The 17,138-nt window shown below is 38.9% G+C and overlaps 1 protein-coding gene and 1 long non-coding RNA gene across 8 annotated transcripts in view; both read right to left on the reverse strand.

The window, feature by feature from the left end:
* LOC111744939 overlaps window positions 1–583 on the reverse strand; it is a 3,037-nt gene extending 2,454 nt beyond the window's left edge. Inside the window, exon 1 of the long non-coding RNA XR_002782391.1 lies at window positions 16–583. This is a non-coding gene — a long non-coding RNA (uncharacterized LOC111744939). The remainder of the gene's footprint in view (window positions 1–15) is intronic.
* A 258-nt stretch (window positions 584–841) lies between these two features.
* LRIG2 (leucine rich repeats and immunoglobulin like domains 2) overlaps window positions 842–17,138 on the reverse strand; it is a 43,528-nt gene continuing 27,231 nt past the window's right edge. For 6 of the 7 annotated variants that reach the window (XM_011366980.2, XM_023535667.1, XM_023535673.1 and 3 more), the window contains 7 exons: window positions 13,122–13,285; window positions 11,166–11,486; window positions 9,929–10,210; window positions 8,325–8,774; window positions 7,544–7,693; window positions 5,631–5,921; window positions 842–3,696 (listed from right to left, as the gene is read on the reverse strand). In XM_011366980.2, coding sequence (XP_011365282.1) covers window positions 3,470–3,696; window positions 5,631–5,921; window positions 7,544–7,693; window positions 8,325–8,774; window positions 9,929–10,210; window positions 11,166–11,486; window positions 13,122–13,285 — 1,885 coding nt within the window. In that variant the 3' untranslated portion in view covers window positions 842–3,469. The remainder of the gene's footprint in view (window positions 3,697–5,630; window positions 5,922–7,543; window positions 7,694–8,324; window positions 8,775–9,928; window positions 10,211–11,165; window positions 11,487–13,121; window positions 13,286–17,138) is intronic. The other variant, XM_011366988.2, reaches the window with a different exon arrangement.

The raw sequence follows: 17,138 nt of genomic DNA on the forward strand, positions 1-17,138 counted from the left end.
AAAAAAGATAGCGACCTAAAAGTCATCTTGCCCATATTCCATCTCAATGCATAAATTTCTTCAATGCTATTAACATGAATAACTTCCATGTATACTTTTTCAACAAAAAGCTGATTCCAATTCAGACAAATCTGTTAATTAGCTTACACAGAATTTTTGGCAAGTGTATATACTGTGCCTCCTGCAACTTCTGCCCCACTGTCCTCTTGAATAAAAAGAGCGAATCACCCTTATTTCATATGACAACCCTTTAAGTAATGGCAGACTTTTATCATATCTCCCTTTTCTTAGGAAATAGATAAGAGAGTCTAAGTTGCTTGACATCTTAATGTTCCTTTTACAGCCTCCCAGCGGGCAACGTGAAGTCTACTGTTTTTAAACAGGAACGTTACCTTAAGAAAAATACACACTGAAAGCATCTGTAGATGGCACAGCAGAGGGAAGTGCGCCCTGGGCTGGGCTGCTGCTATTTCCTATCCTGTACAGTACCTTGCATACGAGGGAAAGCATTTTCGAAGCTGCTGAGTGACAGAAAGCCAATGGCTTAGGAGGAGGCCCTGGGCCAGGAAGGCTTGGAGATCAAGGATCATGCGAGTTCTTCTTCCTAGTAGACTTAAAGAATCAGCCTAGGAGGGGCACAAACAAATGAAGAGAAGTTATGCGTCCCTCCTGACAGGAAGTGGTAACTGGGGGGCAGGGCGTAGTAGTTCCCTCCCATTTTAGTCTGTCCTGCTTCCCAACATCTCTGATTAAATTAGCGTCAGGCAAATGTTATGCTGATCAGCCACGAATCCTGGTATGGGGTTAAATAACTGCTTAGTCAAAAACATATACAACAGTGAAAAGTGCCAGGAATTCCTCCTAAGGTTAGAATTTATTAAATTTATTATTTTTTAAGACCAGGGGTAGGCTATTCACAGTTAAACAAATTCCCAACTAGCTTTTTGGTCAAGTTTTTTAGTTATGTAGACGTCCCAACCATCTGAGTTGACATAATGGAGAACCTGGCCATTGAGACCAACTCGGACACTGCTGGCAGCAGAACCACCACCGCTAAGCAGAGGTGGCACTCACGTATTTGAAGTTTTCTATAGCGCTGGTCCATGGCCTGGTAGGTCCTCTCACACATAACAGCCGATGCTCACTTGCAGTCTAGCGCTAACTCCACCTTTTTCCCTCAAGGAAGTCTATCAGACTGTGAGTGACAGTACTGCAATTATAGAGGTGCCCTCGAATACATCTGAAAGGTGAGTCACAGAACGTTACAGACTGACTGGCCGTGACAGCACCTCCCGCTGATTCCGATGCTCTGCCGCACTGCAACACTAGCCTTCAGACCTGCTGGTCTCGAGGGCAGTGGGTGGTTTTCAGTGGAGTAAAGAGTCTGTGTCTACTGATACCGTGTAGAAGCAGAACATTTCTTCTCAGGAGTATTTCCCACACCGTGACTCCCGGTAGAGAGGAAATAAATCTGGCTCGAGTCAGAGGAAGCAGCATCACTCTTGGTCCCCTCTAACACACACTGCATGAAGGCAGCTTGTTATTAGAGTAGCGTAGTCCTCCTTGGTCCCCGGAGGAATCACGGATTCATAGAATGGTATGACTGGAAAGGGCTTTAGAACATCTAGCAAAATGCCCTCATTTCATAAATGAGAAAATCAAGTAGAGAAGCAAAGGGACTTGCCCTCGATTATACGACCAGTAAGTAGCAGAGCCAGGAACTAGATCAGGTCTCTTGATTCTAAGACAGCACAAATTATACTACCATCTAGTAAGAAGAGGAATTACAAATCGAAGAGATAGGAGAACAGTGATATTCGAGAAGTTCGAAGGGAAAATGAACAGAAGCTGACAGTTTAAAAAGGAAAAAGAGAAAGGCATAGTGGTACAAAGCAGCTGAAGAAGTGCTGCTGTCTATTGGAGAACAATTTACGACTGAAAACTAGTATGAAATTCAGCTAAACTTTCCAACAAAAAGCTGAGAAATTACGTTGAGTTTAGAATCTTTGAAATGAACAATGTCTTAGAAATAGATATTTTCATTTAGGTGATTAAAGTCATCTAGTACACAACTAGTACTTACTAGATGAGAAGACAGAATCTGACAGCCTTTGTAAGGAAATCTGAAAGCACAATGAAAGAACTTTTAGTTCATTACATTCCACTAGTGTTAAGTCCTTTGTTTGCATAAAGCTTTTTGCTATCGGAAACTCAGGAAAACTTTTTGGCTTAAATAATCACTTGTACAAAACAAGAACCACTCCGAAGCCTTATAGAATTTATGCACATTCTTCTACTCCCAAAAGCCCTCTCTCCTTCTTAAGATACACTGTGCATTGGTAGAAGAGACATTATTAAAAAAAAGAAAGAAAAAAAGCAATCTTTGGTTTCCTCATCAACTAAGTATTCTGTTGAAAGAAGATATTCCCCAAACAAGTTTTCCTTTATCTATGTGCATATGGCTATGAGAAGACTGCTGATCTTTCGAAAGAGCCTTTTTATGCTAGAAAGGTAAATACTACCCGGTACTTGTAAAACAGATGGCAAATGATTAGATGTATGAACCTTTAGGTATGAAGAAAGTGGTTAATTACACCAAGACAGTGTTTGTGTGTACGCATTCACTAGGTACCCTGCCTCTAATATATATATCTTACCAAATACGTTTTAAAAACTTTCGACAGTCTTTAGATTCACTAAACCAAGATATACAAAATCTGTCTGTGGTCTGAGAAGCGGCTGTCAGTATTATAACTGGATATTATATATATTTTTGGCATATCAAAAATATTTACATTTCGGCCAACGCATATAGTCAATGAATACAAAAATTATTTATAAATGTACATAAATTTACAATGAGAGCCCTGGATGATCGGGAACCCTTTCCCACGCACCCCCCACCCCCCAACAAAAAAAAAAGATTCATAAGAATACAAAATCCCTTGACCTGGTAACAGCTGGTCAAACCTAGGATTCTTGTCGAAGGCCTTGAATATCAAAACCCCAGTCTCATCCATCCATATGCTAAAAACCACCAATGAATCCCAGGAACATTTCCCAGAGGACTCCAAAGTTATTTTTGTTCTTTGGAAGGCGAAAGAAAACAGTGATGTCTTCTCAGAAGCACTCTGCGGGTGGAGACAATCAGCTCCTTAAGCAGCGACACTCTTCCTAATATGCAAGGCGCACCTGGGTGCATCCCTGTGCAGCCAGCGGGAAGCACGTGGTCCTGTATCCTCCTCTGCCCCTGTTGCACACTTTTCACTGGACGTACCCATTCCGTCAGCCGTTGCCCTTGTCAGGTATAAGCCCGAACAAATGCCTGGCCCGCCTTGGTGTGGTCAGATGTAAATGTCGACAAAGAGTAAAGCAAACGCTGACTTTGGGGTTTCTTCTGAACTCTGAGGTAGTGAATACAAAATTAATTAATTTGGGTCTTTGCCCAGCTTTCGTCCTGGAGTGAGTTTCATGTGCCCTCACTACCATCTTGAATATTCCGAGTCCTACTAAAATCAAAAGCATGGTCGGGTAACTTGCGACAGGCCATGGGGGAAGTGGCAGGGTCTGGACCACTCTCTGCCAGGCTCTTGTTCTGATGGAGTCGTGGTGACTCCAGGACTGGCTGCTGGGAAAACGGAGGGTGAGTCAACCCTAGTTCTTTGCTTGTGTTCCACAGAGGCCGCTGCAATGTTTCTGAGAATCAAAGACAAGAATTATCAGTGGTGAGTACAAGTTCAAAATTAATTTTCTAAAGTTTAATTTTCTTTTACCCAAATCCTCAAAGAAATAAAGATGCCCCATATTCCTGAATAAGCACAATGAGATCAAATATATACTTGCCATCTTGTTAGCAATGACTAAAAAAAAAATAACTGGAACTATGATCTTTCAAATTCCTTTACTCAACAAACTTAACCAATAATTTACTGAATCCATGCTATATATCATCTACTTAGTGCTTCTGTAGCTATAAAAATTTGAAATCTCTTTAGACACATGGAAATAGACTAAAAGAGACTAATAGTATCCATATTGTAATGAAAAGTTGCATGATACATAAAAACTGATTCAGAGCAGTTTTTATCATAAATGCCTATGATAAAAAAAACTGTCTTAAAAATAACCATTTCCCTCCCGCTTCCAGCTTGCCAATAATTTTAACGACAAAATAATAACTAAAAGCAGTGATTTTAAATCAGATTATGTGTACCTTTGTTTTAAAAATATGAATTTCTCATTCTCCTTATTTACTGTAGTGGTAACCTTTCTCCCCAAAAATGGTTTACTAGAGTTATATTAACTTCATGGGGTTGCATTTTGGAAAAAGCTAGTCAAACATTCTGGAAATCAATGCTCAGAAATGAAACAAAAACCCAAGTGAAAAGCAAGCTAAAGCTGAGTTTCTCAAGCCTTAATATGCAAACGACCTGGGGAACTTGTTAAAACATCTGGTTCACTAGGCCTGGGATGGTACCCACGATCTGCATTTCAGATCCGCTCCTGGTGATGCTGGTGCTGAGGACCCACTCTGATAGCAAGGAGCTAACACACCCCAGGTACTGAGTGAGCAATGCGCTGCCACTCTCACTTGCTGATTTCCTCACTTACAGACCAGATTAACAATTAAGATATCCCCAAACTCAGGGAAAAATGCACTGCATTTTGGGGTCTACTTAAAGATTTTTGTGTGGTTAGCTCATGAGAAAATGGATTTAGTGTTGGTGCATTTCTTTCATGGACAATGAACTTTGAAGAGACTAATTTTAGTAATGGTACACTTTTCTCTGACCTGTACCTTCTTTAAAATCTTTAGAGTTGGTCTCTCAACGACACAGCACAGCTCAAAAGTCCCACATCAGATCATTTATTCCTGCCAGACCCATACCTAAAATGTACTATTATACAGTCTTCCTCTAAACCTGCAGTTCTCACCCCTGCCCTATTTCCAGTGTTCTTCCATTTCAGGATGACAGAAGGGTGACAGCTGATGAAAAGCCTGGATGAGCAGGAAGAAATGGTCACTGATAGTTGTTCTGTTTTACTGACTGAGTTGTTATCAAATGCCTCATCTGTATAATATAACATGTATTCCTTTTCTTGGGCTCTGTGGGACCAAGGACACTATCCCAAAACTGCTTTCCCACTGATGGCCCTGATGGTAATATCTCAGAGACAAGGGCAAACACCTGCCGAGTGATAGTGACACCTAATACTTACCTGACAGCACAGCAACCAAACATTTTAAAGTCTTCTCAGTAAAAACCTTCACCAAAGTATGCCCAAATTATATCCTTAGCATTTCAAATCTCCATCATTTAAATAAAGATGGAAGAAAAAATTAACACCTATATGAAACTTTTAAAAACTTTTTCTATATGGCTTCTGAATTTTTAGAGGTGTGAACCTGTTCTCACAAAAGCTATTTTCATCCTACAGGTGCAGATTCCCTTGTAACTCTAATCTCTAAAATCTCTGGCTCTAGTCTGTACCAGCTACCAGTAGCTAATTACGCCGTTATACCAATTTGATTGCTTCCTGTCAAATGAGAGTGCCACCTGTATGACAAAAGAAAAGAGCGAGGAGGTGAAAATGAAAACAAAATGAACAGAATACACTGTGCCCTTTACCAGTGCTCGTCTGTGTGGAGGAGAGTTTCTTCTCACTCATCCTCTCGTGGTTGGTGGGAAAGGCAGACATGTCTTTATCTGTTGACAGTATCAGGCTCTCCAAAGTAGGGGCATCTTGGGAAGGATGGGCCATATATGTCTCTTTGGGCATCTGGACCATAAGGCTGGACAGCGTCTGATCTAGAACATCCTCCTCAGCAATATAGGTGTACGGACAGTATTCTCGGGTCCTGGAGTAGATGTTGGCATTGTCGTAACAATCCGAGCAGATAACCCGGGTACCAGTGCCACCTAAAGACAACATGGGAAAGATCCAAACATCCTCCAGTTAAAGAACCAGCTCTGCCAATCATTGGTTTTCTTCAACAGTTACCATCATTGTCATCATAGCTGGTATTTATTTAACAGTTACTTTATAAATCAGGTGGAATTTCAAGGCCTTTCTGTGAATTAACTAATTTAATCCTCACAACACCCTTGTGAGGTAGGTACTATTATTATCCCCATTTTACAGACGGGGTAAGTACAACACAGAGAAGTTAAGTAATTTGCCCAAAGATGTACTGCCAGAGTGAGGAGCTGCAATCTAAACTCAGCACTCTGGCTCCAGGGCTCATGCTCTTGAATACAACACTAAACCATCTTTGTCTGGCCTTGAACAAGGCAATACTCAAGTGAAGGAAGCCAAAATAAGGCTGGCACTGTGCTATTAAGACACATTCGCCTTAAGCAAACTAAGCAGAAGACAAGGAATTATGATGAAGCCCACATTACTTTCACGAGTCAAAAGGTTAAGCAACACTGGTTGCTGAAGTGCCCCTAGAGAAAGCCTGTGATGGCCAAGAGTCCTGCCTGACAATTATGTGTTGGCAGAAGTAAAAGTTTAATAATAAGCTCCCCGGAATGTTATGTGCTTTGTAAACTGAATGAGAGGAAAGACAGTGAGAAATAAAGAGTGAGTTACTTATAACAAAATGTTAGAACCGGAAAAGACCTAAAAGTAATTTAGTTTAACCCAGAAGGCAGTGTTCAGTTCCTACAAATTTCAAAAGGTATCGGCTTTTTTCTCTAAAAAGCTAGAAATACCCTTTCCATAGAAAGCCAAAATAAAATTCAGTTTAGCAATTAAACAGAGTAGTTCTGTTAACACCAGCCTAAAGAAACCCTCTGAAGAAATGAAATAGATCTTTCATTTGTACCGTACTTGAAGTACTATTCAGATTTGTTGAAAAACTCTGTAAGACTCTTGGGAGAAGTGCTTTATAAAATATTGTTTCTTTATTTTAAAAATGAGGAAATTAAAGTTCAGATCTTCAGTAACTTCTTCGTGACCCCAGAGCTGGAAAGAATAACTAGGAATCACACCCAATTCTTCTATTCCTTAATTCATCTCCCTGTGTTCTGTCACTCAGCCCCGTGGGAAGGGTGGGCTGAGGCAAGACAAGCAGTGCTGAGAAGTCGGCTTCATTTAATTAGAGAACATTTCATCTCTCTCTGATGGTTTCCAATATAATGCTAAGACTCATCTTCGCCCTTTAAACTTCAGCAAATATCTACATGTCAGCAGGAGAAACAAATATCCCCCAGATCTGGTGTGAAGGATGCTCATGCCTGAATTAGATAAAGGCACCTGAAAAAAGTTTCTAGAGCTTCTCCCTCCCCCAGTAACACTTTGGTTTGGAGCCTCTGCTGTGCACCCCCAATCCTGTGTTTAAGGTTCTCCTTTCTGTCAGATGATTGTTTTCTGTTAAGACTTTAGTCAATTTCCATTCTATTTTGCATAGGGTCAAACATTTTCACTGAGTTATCTTACTTTAAAATATTGCTTCAGGTTATAGGGGGAAACTATACACTGAAAAATAAATTTAAGAGCATAAGGCTGAAATTGTAAGTATGTGCAACGAAGTCATTACCATCAGTGCCTCTGTGTAAATATCCACTGGCAGGAGGCATAAGTTGCTGGTGACTGCCTGCCTCAGAGTTGCTGTAGCCTTCCTGGGGCTCGGACAGTGTCCCTTGGGAAGACAAATAGCTGGGAATGTCTGCAGGCAGATTAAGCTCCTCTGTGAAAGAGAAATCTGTATGTAACTCTAAAACAAAGTCAAGCAATCTGAGCCAACACTCAGAAGATTATTTTGCAAATGTGTTCCACTTTGATTCTATTACTCAGGAAAATGTTATGTACTTAAAAACTTAACAGCTCTTAGAATTTTCCCCTAAAACCATTTCTCACTAGAATTCTTCTCGAAGCTTCACTTTAAAAGTATTACCAAGAAATAAAACCTGAAGTCTGAGATCTCATCCACAGGCACACTCTCACAACCTATCTGGCTGGACCTCTTCTCTCACAGGATTTCAGGGTGACGGGTGTGAAAGACTGATCTCAGTCATATGGGCTCCACTACTCCCCACCAGGAAATTACGATGGAAATGAGGCCTAGGCATTAAGGAAAGACAGTGCACCTGTGAGGTGTTTCTAAGAGCAAAGTTCTGAGGGAGGTGTCTACAAATTCTTAAGATTATTCATCAGAGATGTTCTATTATATCAAGGAAATAGGACATTTTTAACAGAATTCTTCCTTCTACCACAAATGAAGTGTCAAAGTTCCTTTGCTTTTTACATTTTATAGTTAACGCCTATTCTACATTCCTGACTCAAGTATAAGCCATAGGTGTCAACTGGGTACCACTCACCTGTGTTCGTGATACTGTAGTCTTCATTTTTCCTTCTCATGTGGTAAATAACAATGACCCAGATCAAAGAGGTGCCCACAACACAGCAGACCACGACAATGATGACAATGCCGACTGTGGTCCAGCCATCATCTTCATGGCCAATGCTACTCTGGGAAGAGTCACAATTGGGGGATGAAATGACATGTAGGTAAATGTGACCACGTTCTGTCCCAAGGGTATTAGACATAATGCAGGTATATTTTCCAGCATCTTCTAGCCCAGCATCTACAATGATGAGAAGCTGGTTGGCTGCAGCAAAGAAGTGCCGTTCTGTCACAAGCAGTGGTCCGTCATCTTTGGTCCAGTTGAGGCGAGGGGCAGGACTCCCTCCAGCTATGCACTGTAATACCGCAGTTTCCCCTCGGGTTACTGTCTTGTCCTCCAGGGGTCTAATAAATGAGGGTGTCTCTAACAGAAAGATGTATAAAAAAATCGTGTTAAGCCATTTTATTCCTTAAATCCTATTGAATTAGATAATGAGGCTATAATGAAATAAGCCCTTTCATATACTCCTGGGAAGATTAGAAGTTAATGCTTCAGAAAAGCAAAAGCCTCAAAAAATCTAAATCTTATCTCAGTAATTCTATCTTGGGCAAGCTATCCTAAGCTAAGGAATTCAAAAATTTATACACAAAGATGTTTATTACGAAATTAGTTATACCTTTTAAAAACAAAGGAAAAAAATCTAAAAATCTAGCAGGAAAATGATTAAGCAAATTATAATACACAGCCATGTGATATTCTATGGACGCCAATGACAGAGTAACCCTTGATATACAGTATTAAGTGGAAATAAGTAGGTACGCATAACTACATGAGTGTAAAAAAGTCAAGAATGTGACAATATCTTTAACAAAGTGTTTTAGTGACTTCCCTTTTTTCTAATGTTCCGTATAAACACAATAAACTTATTTTTCTGATTATATAAGTAAATAACACAAACCAACACACTTTTAGAAATCTTTACATCTAGAGGAATGTAGAACTAAAGTAGAATTTGCCTTAGATTTGAGTCCCATGAAGAAAAGTATTCTGATTTTTTTTTTTAAAAAAGGCCTGTCACACATTTGCCAGAGCATAGGCTTAAGAGGATCACACTGGAAGGGAAACAGAAAACCTACTAGAAAATGGGTATTTTTTTTATTAACTTTTTTTTTTAATGAACTGGGAGGGAAAACAGTTAAATTATCTGAAGTTCTCTGTGAAGCATATGTGAAGCAGTATAAAACAACTGCAAACTCACTACTAAGCAGTAGGAAAAAACATGTATGAGTAGAAACCTTATAGATGGAGGTATAACAGGATAAAGAGATTTTAATTTTCAATTCATGTGATAAAGATCTCTGACTGCCCTCAGCATTTCTCCAGATTTCCGTTACCTGATCTGCTAATATCCTAGGCTGACATAACCCTGCATAAACTGACGAAATAAGGTGATAAAGGTATATAAATAAGGATCACAGCTGAAATTTCAAACATTCACTTCCTGCCATTAAGACCAAGAATAGACCCCTAATAAAAAGCTGCTACAAAAGCAGGGACCCACAAAGCAGTAAACATACCTAACACTGTGAGTGACGCATTTGCTGAGAGGCCTCCTGCTATATTTTGTGCCATGCAGCTATAGATTCCCATGTCTTCTATCTTCACATTTGCAATGAAGAAGACATCATCCTCGGGCATAACATGCATGCGTCTTTCTCGAGCCGCAGGAAAATCAGTCCCACCATCTTTCTGCCAGGAAATCTGAGGTGCAGGGTGCCCCTCTGCAGCACATTCTAATCTGGCCATGGCACCAGTGCGAATAGTTAGATCCATTGGAGTTTTCAGAAAAGATGGCATCTCTATTCCAAGAAAGATCACCAAGAGAAAATGAGACGAGGAAATACACACACACACGTGAGAGATTCTGTTAGGCCAAATACCAACTGTCGTTAATACTCCAGTTCTTTGAGACGACATGCTCTCTGGACTGATAGTAAACACAGCTTCAGAGGCCATCTCTTCTCCCAAAACCTGAGTACAGTGATGACTAACTCTTCTAGAATGCATGACACACTTATCTGATCTCTCTGATGGGGACAGGGAAAGCAGATGGCCACGAACCTTTCTGAACTCTGTATTTTAGAACCTGATATTTACTAGGACTCTCTTACTAAAAAAGACTAAAGGGTGCTTCCCAAACTAATGTCTACAAAGGTGTCAAGGCAACTTTATGATAAAAAAAATTCATGTCTTGAAAAAGCTCATAAAAGACAGAAGCGAGACACAAGTACATTTTTTGGTTATACAAAGCTTAAAACATTGTAGTTATTCAATCTAGCAGGCAATAAATAAATCAAGCTGTTTCGGAGATTTTTATAGCCACAGTGAAGAAGAGCATTTATTTCAAAAACAATTCTGTGTGACTACATTTAGACAATAATAATGATAGCTGGACCTAGAATGTCCTAAATACTCCCAATTTTTGGAAGGCCCTGTGAACAGTGTCAGGAATAAATTTCAGTTTTCAGGTTCTGGGAAAAAAATGGAGAATTTCAAAAGAATTTTTTCAAAAGCATAAATAACAGTAAGAGTAACTTATCTCCTAAGGCCATGAAATTCTCCTTTATCCCTCAATCAATGGTCAATTAGGGACAATAAAAGGACAAACTGACAACCAGTCTATACGTCATCACAACCCTAAAGACAAAAACAGTTAAGCTCCCCACCCCTGCCCCCTCCAATCAAATGTCAGGTTTAGCCTAATTTTCTCGGGTCAAGTAGTTCAAAAACCTGTTAGAAAGCATAATTCCTTACCATTCACAGTCAGTTTGGCCTTATGAGAATAATTAGAACCAAAGTGATTAGTAACAATGCACTGATATTTTCCTTCATCTGTGAAATTCACACTGAAAAGATGTAAGACACTAGTGTATTCCAGAGCTTCTCCAGCTTGGTGCTGATAGCGAACAAAATTCTCAATATCTGCATCATACAAGATTTCACTGTCTTTGCGCCACACGGCAGACATGGGCGAATCGCTGCTGCTCACGGCAGTGCTCGTCAGAGTCACGTTCGAGCCTCTTAGAGCAACTGTGGTTTCAGGATGCATCCTTATCTGCGGCTTGAGAAAATCATCTAAGGGAAAAAATGTGGCAGAAGCCAAGCAAGTTATTTATTTTTGCTTCTACAGATTCAATTTTAAAACAAATAATGTAAAATTGTGTGCTCTGTTTACAAAATGGCATATTAATATTGAAAGGGACTGTTAAGCTAGAATCCAATTCCCTCATTTAAAGATGAGAAAAATGAGGCCCAGAAAGGTCAGATGACTTGCTCAAAGCCATGGAAGCCAGCAGCTGAGCCTGGACTGGACGCTAGACTCCAGGGTTCAGCACTCTTTCCATTGTCCCTTACTGTCACTTATGCTCAGAATGTCCCTCTTAAACATTACAAGTGAGTTGGAAAAAAGAGAACCCTATATCAGAATTTCAAGACAAGTTCTAATCCTATTATCCCTTGTGTGTATGTGTGTGTATGCACACACACACACACACATACACATAATGAGTACATAATACCCATTATCCTTTGAGCCAAGATGGAAAATATAGATTATGAACTTACTATATTTTACAGGGAATACCTATTAATAAAACATTATTTGAAAGTACTTTGTATGTGTATAACTTTTACCTAAAATAGTGAAAAATTACAAATATATCAAATATCCAACTAAAGACTGGCTTAGGACTGGCTAATAAACTGCAGATTCATAAATAATAAGAAGTGATTCAGAGGAGCAGGCATATGAATTCTTAACCATTATCCTCACTGGGTGACATTTCATTGTGTCAGAGAAGTGATACATGAAAAAAGAGGTTAAAATATATAGCTAACACTTAAAACCAAATAAAGTGAGAATTCGTGGTAATGTAAGCAGAATTTAAACATTATTGGATTCTTTGTTTTCTTCTTTAAAAATCATAAAAACAACATTAAGTACTTTGTAGGCCTGAAGCATCTTTAAGTAGACCGTGGAAACAGATGAGAGAAAACACAAATCACTGATTCACAAGTTCCACTCTACAAAGCTAAGAATCAGTTATTCCACTCTAAAGGAAATGTAAGCGTAAAGGAAATGTAAGTGTAAAGGAAATGTAAGTGTAAAGGAAAAATTTCCAAGTTAAGAAAGAACAACATAGATGTATACTGGAAACTGTAAGTGCTAGAATCAAGACAATTTCTGACTATCCCCCTTCCCTCCAAAAAACTCCAAAACCCTGCCACTTTAGTCCTAAGAAACTCCATCAAAAATAGAAACCACGTGATATTGGTACATCCATACAGTGCTGGTCACATAAACTAGTGCTATCTTTTTGAAAACTATCTAGCAGCACTTTTCAAGATCTACTAAAAAAAATTCATACTTTTTGAATTAATTCATGTAGAAAACCATACTTTTTTTTTTTAGAAATCTTACTAGTGGATATTTATTCTAAAGTTAACAATCCCCCTAAAAAGGAAAGGCCTACATTCAAAAGATGCTATTTGACATTAAAAATGATCATTTAAGAACACACAGAAGGAAAAAAATGCTTATAATATATTCAGTCAAAAAATATAAAATTTAACCTACAATTACAACTATAAAAATGTTAGAAAAGAATACAACAAAATAAAAATAAACACTAATGGGAAAGCCTTCTGGTTTTTTAAAATTCTCTTAAAATAAGTGTGTAATACATAAAATTTTAAAACAAAAATACGAACCACAGACAAAATCTTTCAGATCCACATTCAGGATGCTTTGCCCCGCGAGCCACTCAGGGTGTGCACAGCTCACATTCACGGCATGCTCAAAGTTCTTATCAACCAGCCACTGAAGCAACCACTTCAAATGGCAGTCACAGAGCAAGCTGTTTGTGTTCAGGATCCTGCAGAAACAAAGGAAAAGTACTCTTTACTTTCCATTCTAAGTTTCTTCAAGCATTAAAAGCTTACCACATATCTATGCATTTTTCTTGCCACAAAAAAAAAAATGTTTAACCTCAATCTAACACGAGAAAACAAATTCAGACTGCTAGCCTCAATTCCTCAAATACCGTCAGTGTCATAAAAACACTTAAACGGGAGCAAAGGCAAGGAGCCATTTTAGACTAAAAAGCCATTAAAACAAATAAAATGCGTGGTCCTTGACTAGAAAAAAAAATCTACACTGGGGAAATTTGAGTCTGAACTGCATATTAAATAATATTATTTTATCAATGTTAATTTCATTAGGTACGATAACAGTGGTTATGTAGGAAAATATCCTTGTTCTTAGGAAATATATGCTGAGATATTCAGGGGTAAACTGTCATGACGTATGCAACTTACTTTCAAACAGTTAAGCAATAATAGAGAGAGAGAGAGAGAGAGAGAGAGAGAGAGAGAGAGTGTGTGTGTGTGTGTGTGTGTGTGTGTGTGTGTGTAGAGAGAGACGGATAGAGATGGAGAGAAGGAGGGACGGAGAGAGGGAGGGAGGGAAGTAGGGAGGGAGAACATATTCAGCAAAAAGTTAACAATTGGTGAACCTAGGTAGAGGGTATACAGATGTTTCTTGTACCTTCCTTTAAATCTTTGAGGTTTAAAATTAACCTAGAAAAGTTTACAAAAAAGCTTACTATATATATTGGAGCACAGAGACACCTTTGTTGTGGAAAGGATATAATTTTTTCCAAATTATTTAATCACGACTGAAAACACTTCAGCACTGTGGCAATGTGTACTACATCTTAAACTAAGAACCAGTGAAAAGTTATTTGTGGTCTATAAGAGGCCTATAAAACAGAGCTGAAAAATCAGTGTTTTCTTTTAATGACCCCTCACCTAGTTATAAAGTTTGGTATAAAGTACCAACAATCTGATTCCAAAGAGATTTCAAACAGTCTTTAAGGGTATCTCCAAAGTCTTTATTTTATCACAAGTAATTTTAAATAACCAAGCCGAAAGTTATCTTTTGCATTTAAGAATTCTTATGTTATATTCACTCATTCATAGAGAAATATTTGAGTCTACTATAAGCCAGGCATTGCTCTAGACTATGAAGCTACAGCCCTCACAGAGCTCATGTATTTAGAACCAAGCAACAAACAAATAAATGCAAAGTATAATGTCAGAAAGTAAATGCTAGCAAGAACAAAGCGAGGCAAAGACAGAGAGAGCAGCTATCAGGAATGAAGCAAATCCGGCGAAGAGCTGCAGTAACAGTACACCAAGGGACAGAGACAGGAATGAGGCCAGAGAGCTGGGCAGGGAGGACCAGGCCATGCAGCTGTTTTATGAACTAAGAACTTGAGTCGTTTTTTTCCTATGTGTGATGGGAAGCCATTGGAAGGTGAACATCAGAGGAATGACGTGGTCTGATTTATGAAGTCTTAGGTGTGGGCTGAACTCATGAGACCTGGACTCTTATCCTAATTCTGCTACTTAATGTCTCTAAAAGCTCAGTTTCTTTTTCTGGAAAATAGGATTGAGAATGCCTACCTCAAAAAATTTTTAAATATTCAGTACAGTGCTGGCCACAGATAACCACTGAATTCACATTAGTTCCCTTCACTTCCATTTCTCTGCATCTTCCCACCCTTTACACACTAACCAACCCTGCCCACAAGGGACTAACAGAGGACCCTGCATTCTCTCAACAAGTATGTGGATAGGCATATGCCAAAATATTAACAGTGTCTTTGAGCAGGGATTTGGGGTCTTCCTTTCTCTCTTGGTATAACTGTATTTACCAATTTTTCTACCACGATTAAACAATTTTAATGCAAATTATTTTTTAATTTATATGTGACTCTATCTCCCCCCAAAAGCAAACCATTATGAAGGATAATGAAAAGTATAGATTTTAATAAATGTTGATGTAAAAAGTATTATAAATATGACTTAGATTTAAAGTAACTAAAAGCAAACAAAACTTCTCAATTAAAAGAGCTGGAGCTAGCAGTTTGTTCAAACCAACTCCCAAATTACTAAGTGATTCTGCAGAATGAAACTAGTATTTGCTTTCACCTACTATCTAACTTATATTCTGAACTGTGTTCTCATAACAAGAGTTAAAATTTTCCTGCTGGCTCTCAGATTATCACAGGTAAAAAAGGGTAATAGTGACAGGCAGTAAGTTGGGCCCTTACAAGTTAAACTCAGCCTGGGAGAAATAACTCAAAATAGCTCAACGAATGGAAAAAAAGAAAGAAAGAAAGAAGGGAGGGAGGGAAGGAGGAAGGGAAGGAGGGAGGGAGGAAGGAAGGAAGAAAACAAAAGAAAAAGCCACTTTAAAAACCCTGGCAAAAAATAACTAATGATAATAACCATAATAGTTTTATTTTTGCTATTATTGTTAGTTATCCAACTCTTCCTGTGTGCCAGGCTCTGTGCCGAGCACCAGTTCAAAACTTTCCAGTTTCCTCAAGCTTTTAATGAGGGGAACAGCCCTAACTCCTCACGGCCTGTTGGGCCCTACGAGCTCTGGCGCCTGCTTAGCTCTCGGACCCCACCTTCCACCTCCTCCCACTTTTCTTTGCTCTAGTCTTCCAGCTCCACCAGTGCCTCTGCTGATCTTCCATCACGAGAAGAAGCTCCTACCTTAGGGCCTTTTCACCTGCTCTCCCCTGGGCCTGGAATGCCCTTCAGCTAGTATTCAATGAGCTGTCACTGGTCCTGGCTCAAATGCTGTTATCGTCGGAAAAGCCTTCCCTCACTACTTTATCTAAAGCAGCAATCTCTGTCCCTTTCTGTACCTTTGACCCAGCTTGACTTTTCTTCAGAACATTTATTATCAGATAAGATATTATATATGTATTGGTTCATTATTTATCTTCCTTATCAGAATTTACTGTAATATGCTATGAGGACAGAGAGTTTGTCTTGTTCGCTGCTGTGAACGGTACTTTGTAAAGCAAATATTTCTTGAATAAAAAAATTAATCCCATTTTATCCTCACTAACCCTGAGGAAGGTGCTATTACCAACTTGAAGACGGGAAACTGAGTCTGAGGCTAACAGATGTGCCCAATGTCACACGGCTGTAGAGAATGGAGCAAGAATTGGAACCTAGGCAGTTTGAACTCAAACACTTTCAGTGTATCTCAAACTATCTCAAACTAACCAGTTTTTAAAATTTTCCACTCTGTTGCAGATTCATACTTTTACAGAAGTCAACCAGTGTCACAGTGATGTCAAACTGTTCTAAAAGTTTCTAAACACTTACTCTGAGTTTCTGTCCTTATCTTATCATGAATCAGTTCTGGTCCACAGACCTTTTTCTGCGTAGCTTTCAGGCAAAGCAAGATAGATTGTTACTGTCCCTTGATTTTTATCACTGGCTGAATATTAGAATCACCAGAGATTAACATTAACCTCCACCTGGGAGATCTCTAAACCAGTAAGAGCAATTTTTTTAAAAATCATAAATGAAAAGGATATAAAATTCTATGTATTTTTCTATTACAACTATTGGACAGTTTTTGAACATTTTAGTAGTTTGGGCAAACAGATCAGAGACACCCTCTCTGACCATTAGACTGATAGTGCTAGATCATCACCCAGAGATCACATAAGACCTTGTAACCCACCCTACGGGGTAAGGATTAGAAATGTACGTTCCCAGTAGTCCAAACAGGAACAGGGGAAAAAAAGAAAAAGAAAAAAAAAGGAACAGCAAGGAACATGTGAAGCATAAGGGACAGTACTAAGCTCCAACTACAAGCATCCGTAGCTCAGGCAAAACAAAGGTCTTGGGCTACAC

The sequence above is a fragment of the Pteropus vampyrus genome, unplaced genomic scaffold (genome assembly GCF_000151845.1).
Source record: "Pteropus vampyrus isolate Shadow unplaced genomic scaffold, Pvam_2.0 Scaffold6, whole genome shotgun sequence".
In the NCBI taxonomy this organism is placed as follows: Eukaryota; Metazoa; Chordata; class Mammalia; order Chiroptera; family Pteropodidae; genus Pteropus; species Pteropus vampyrus.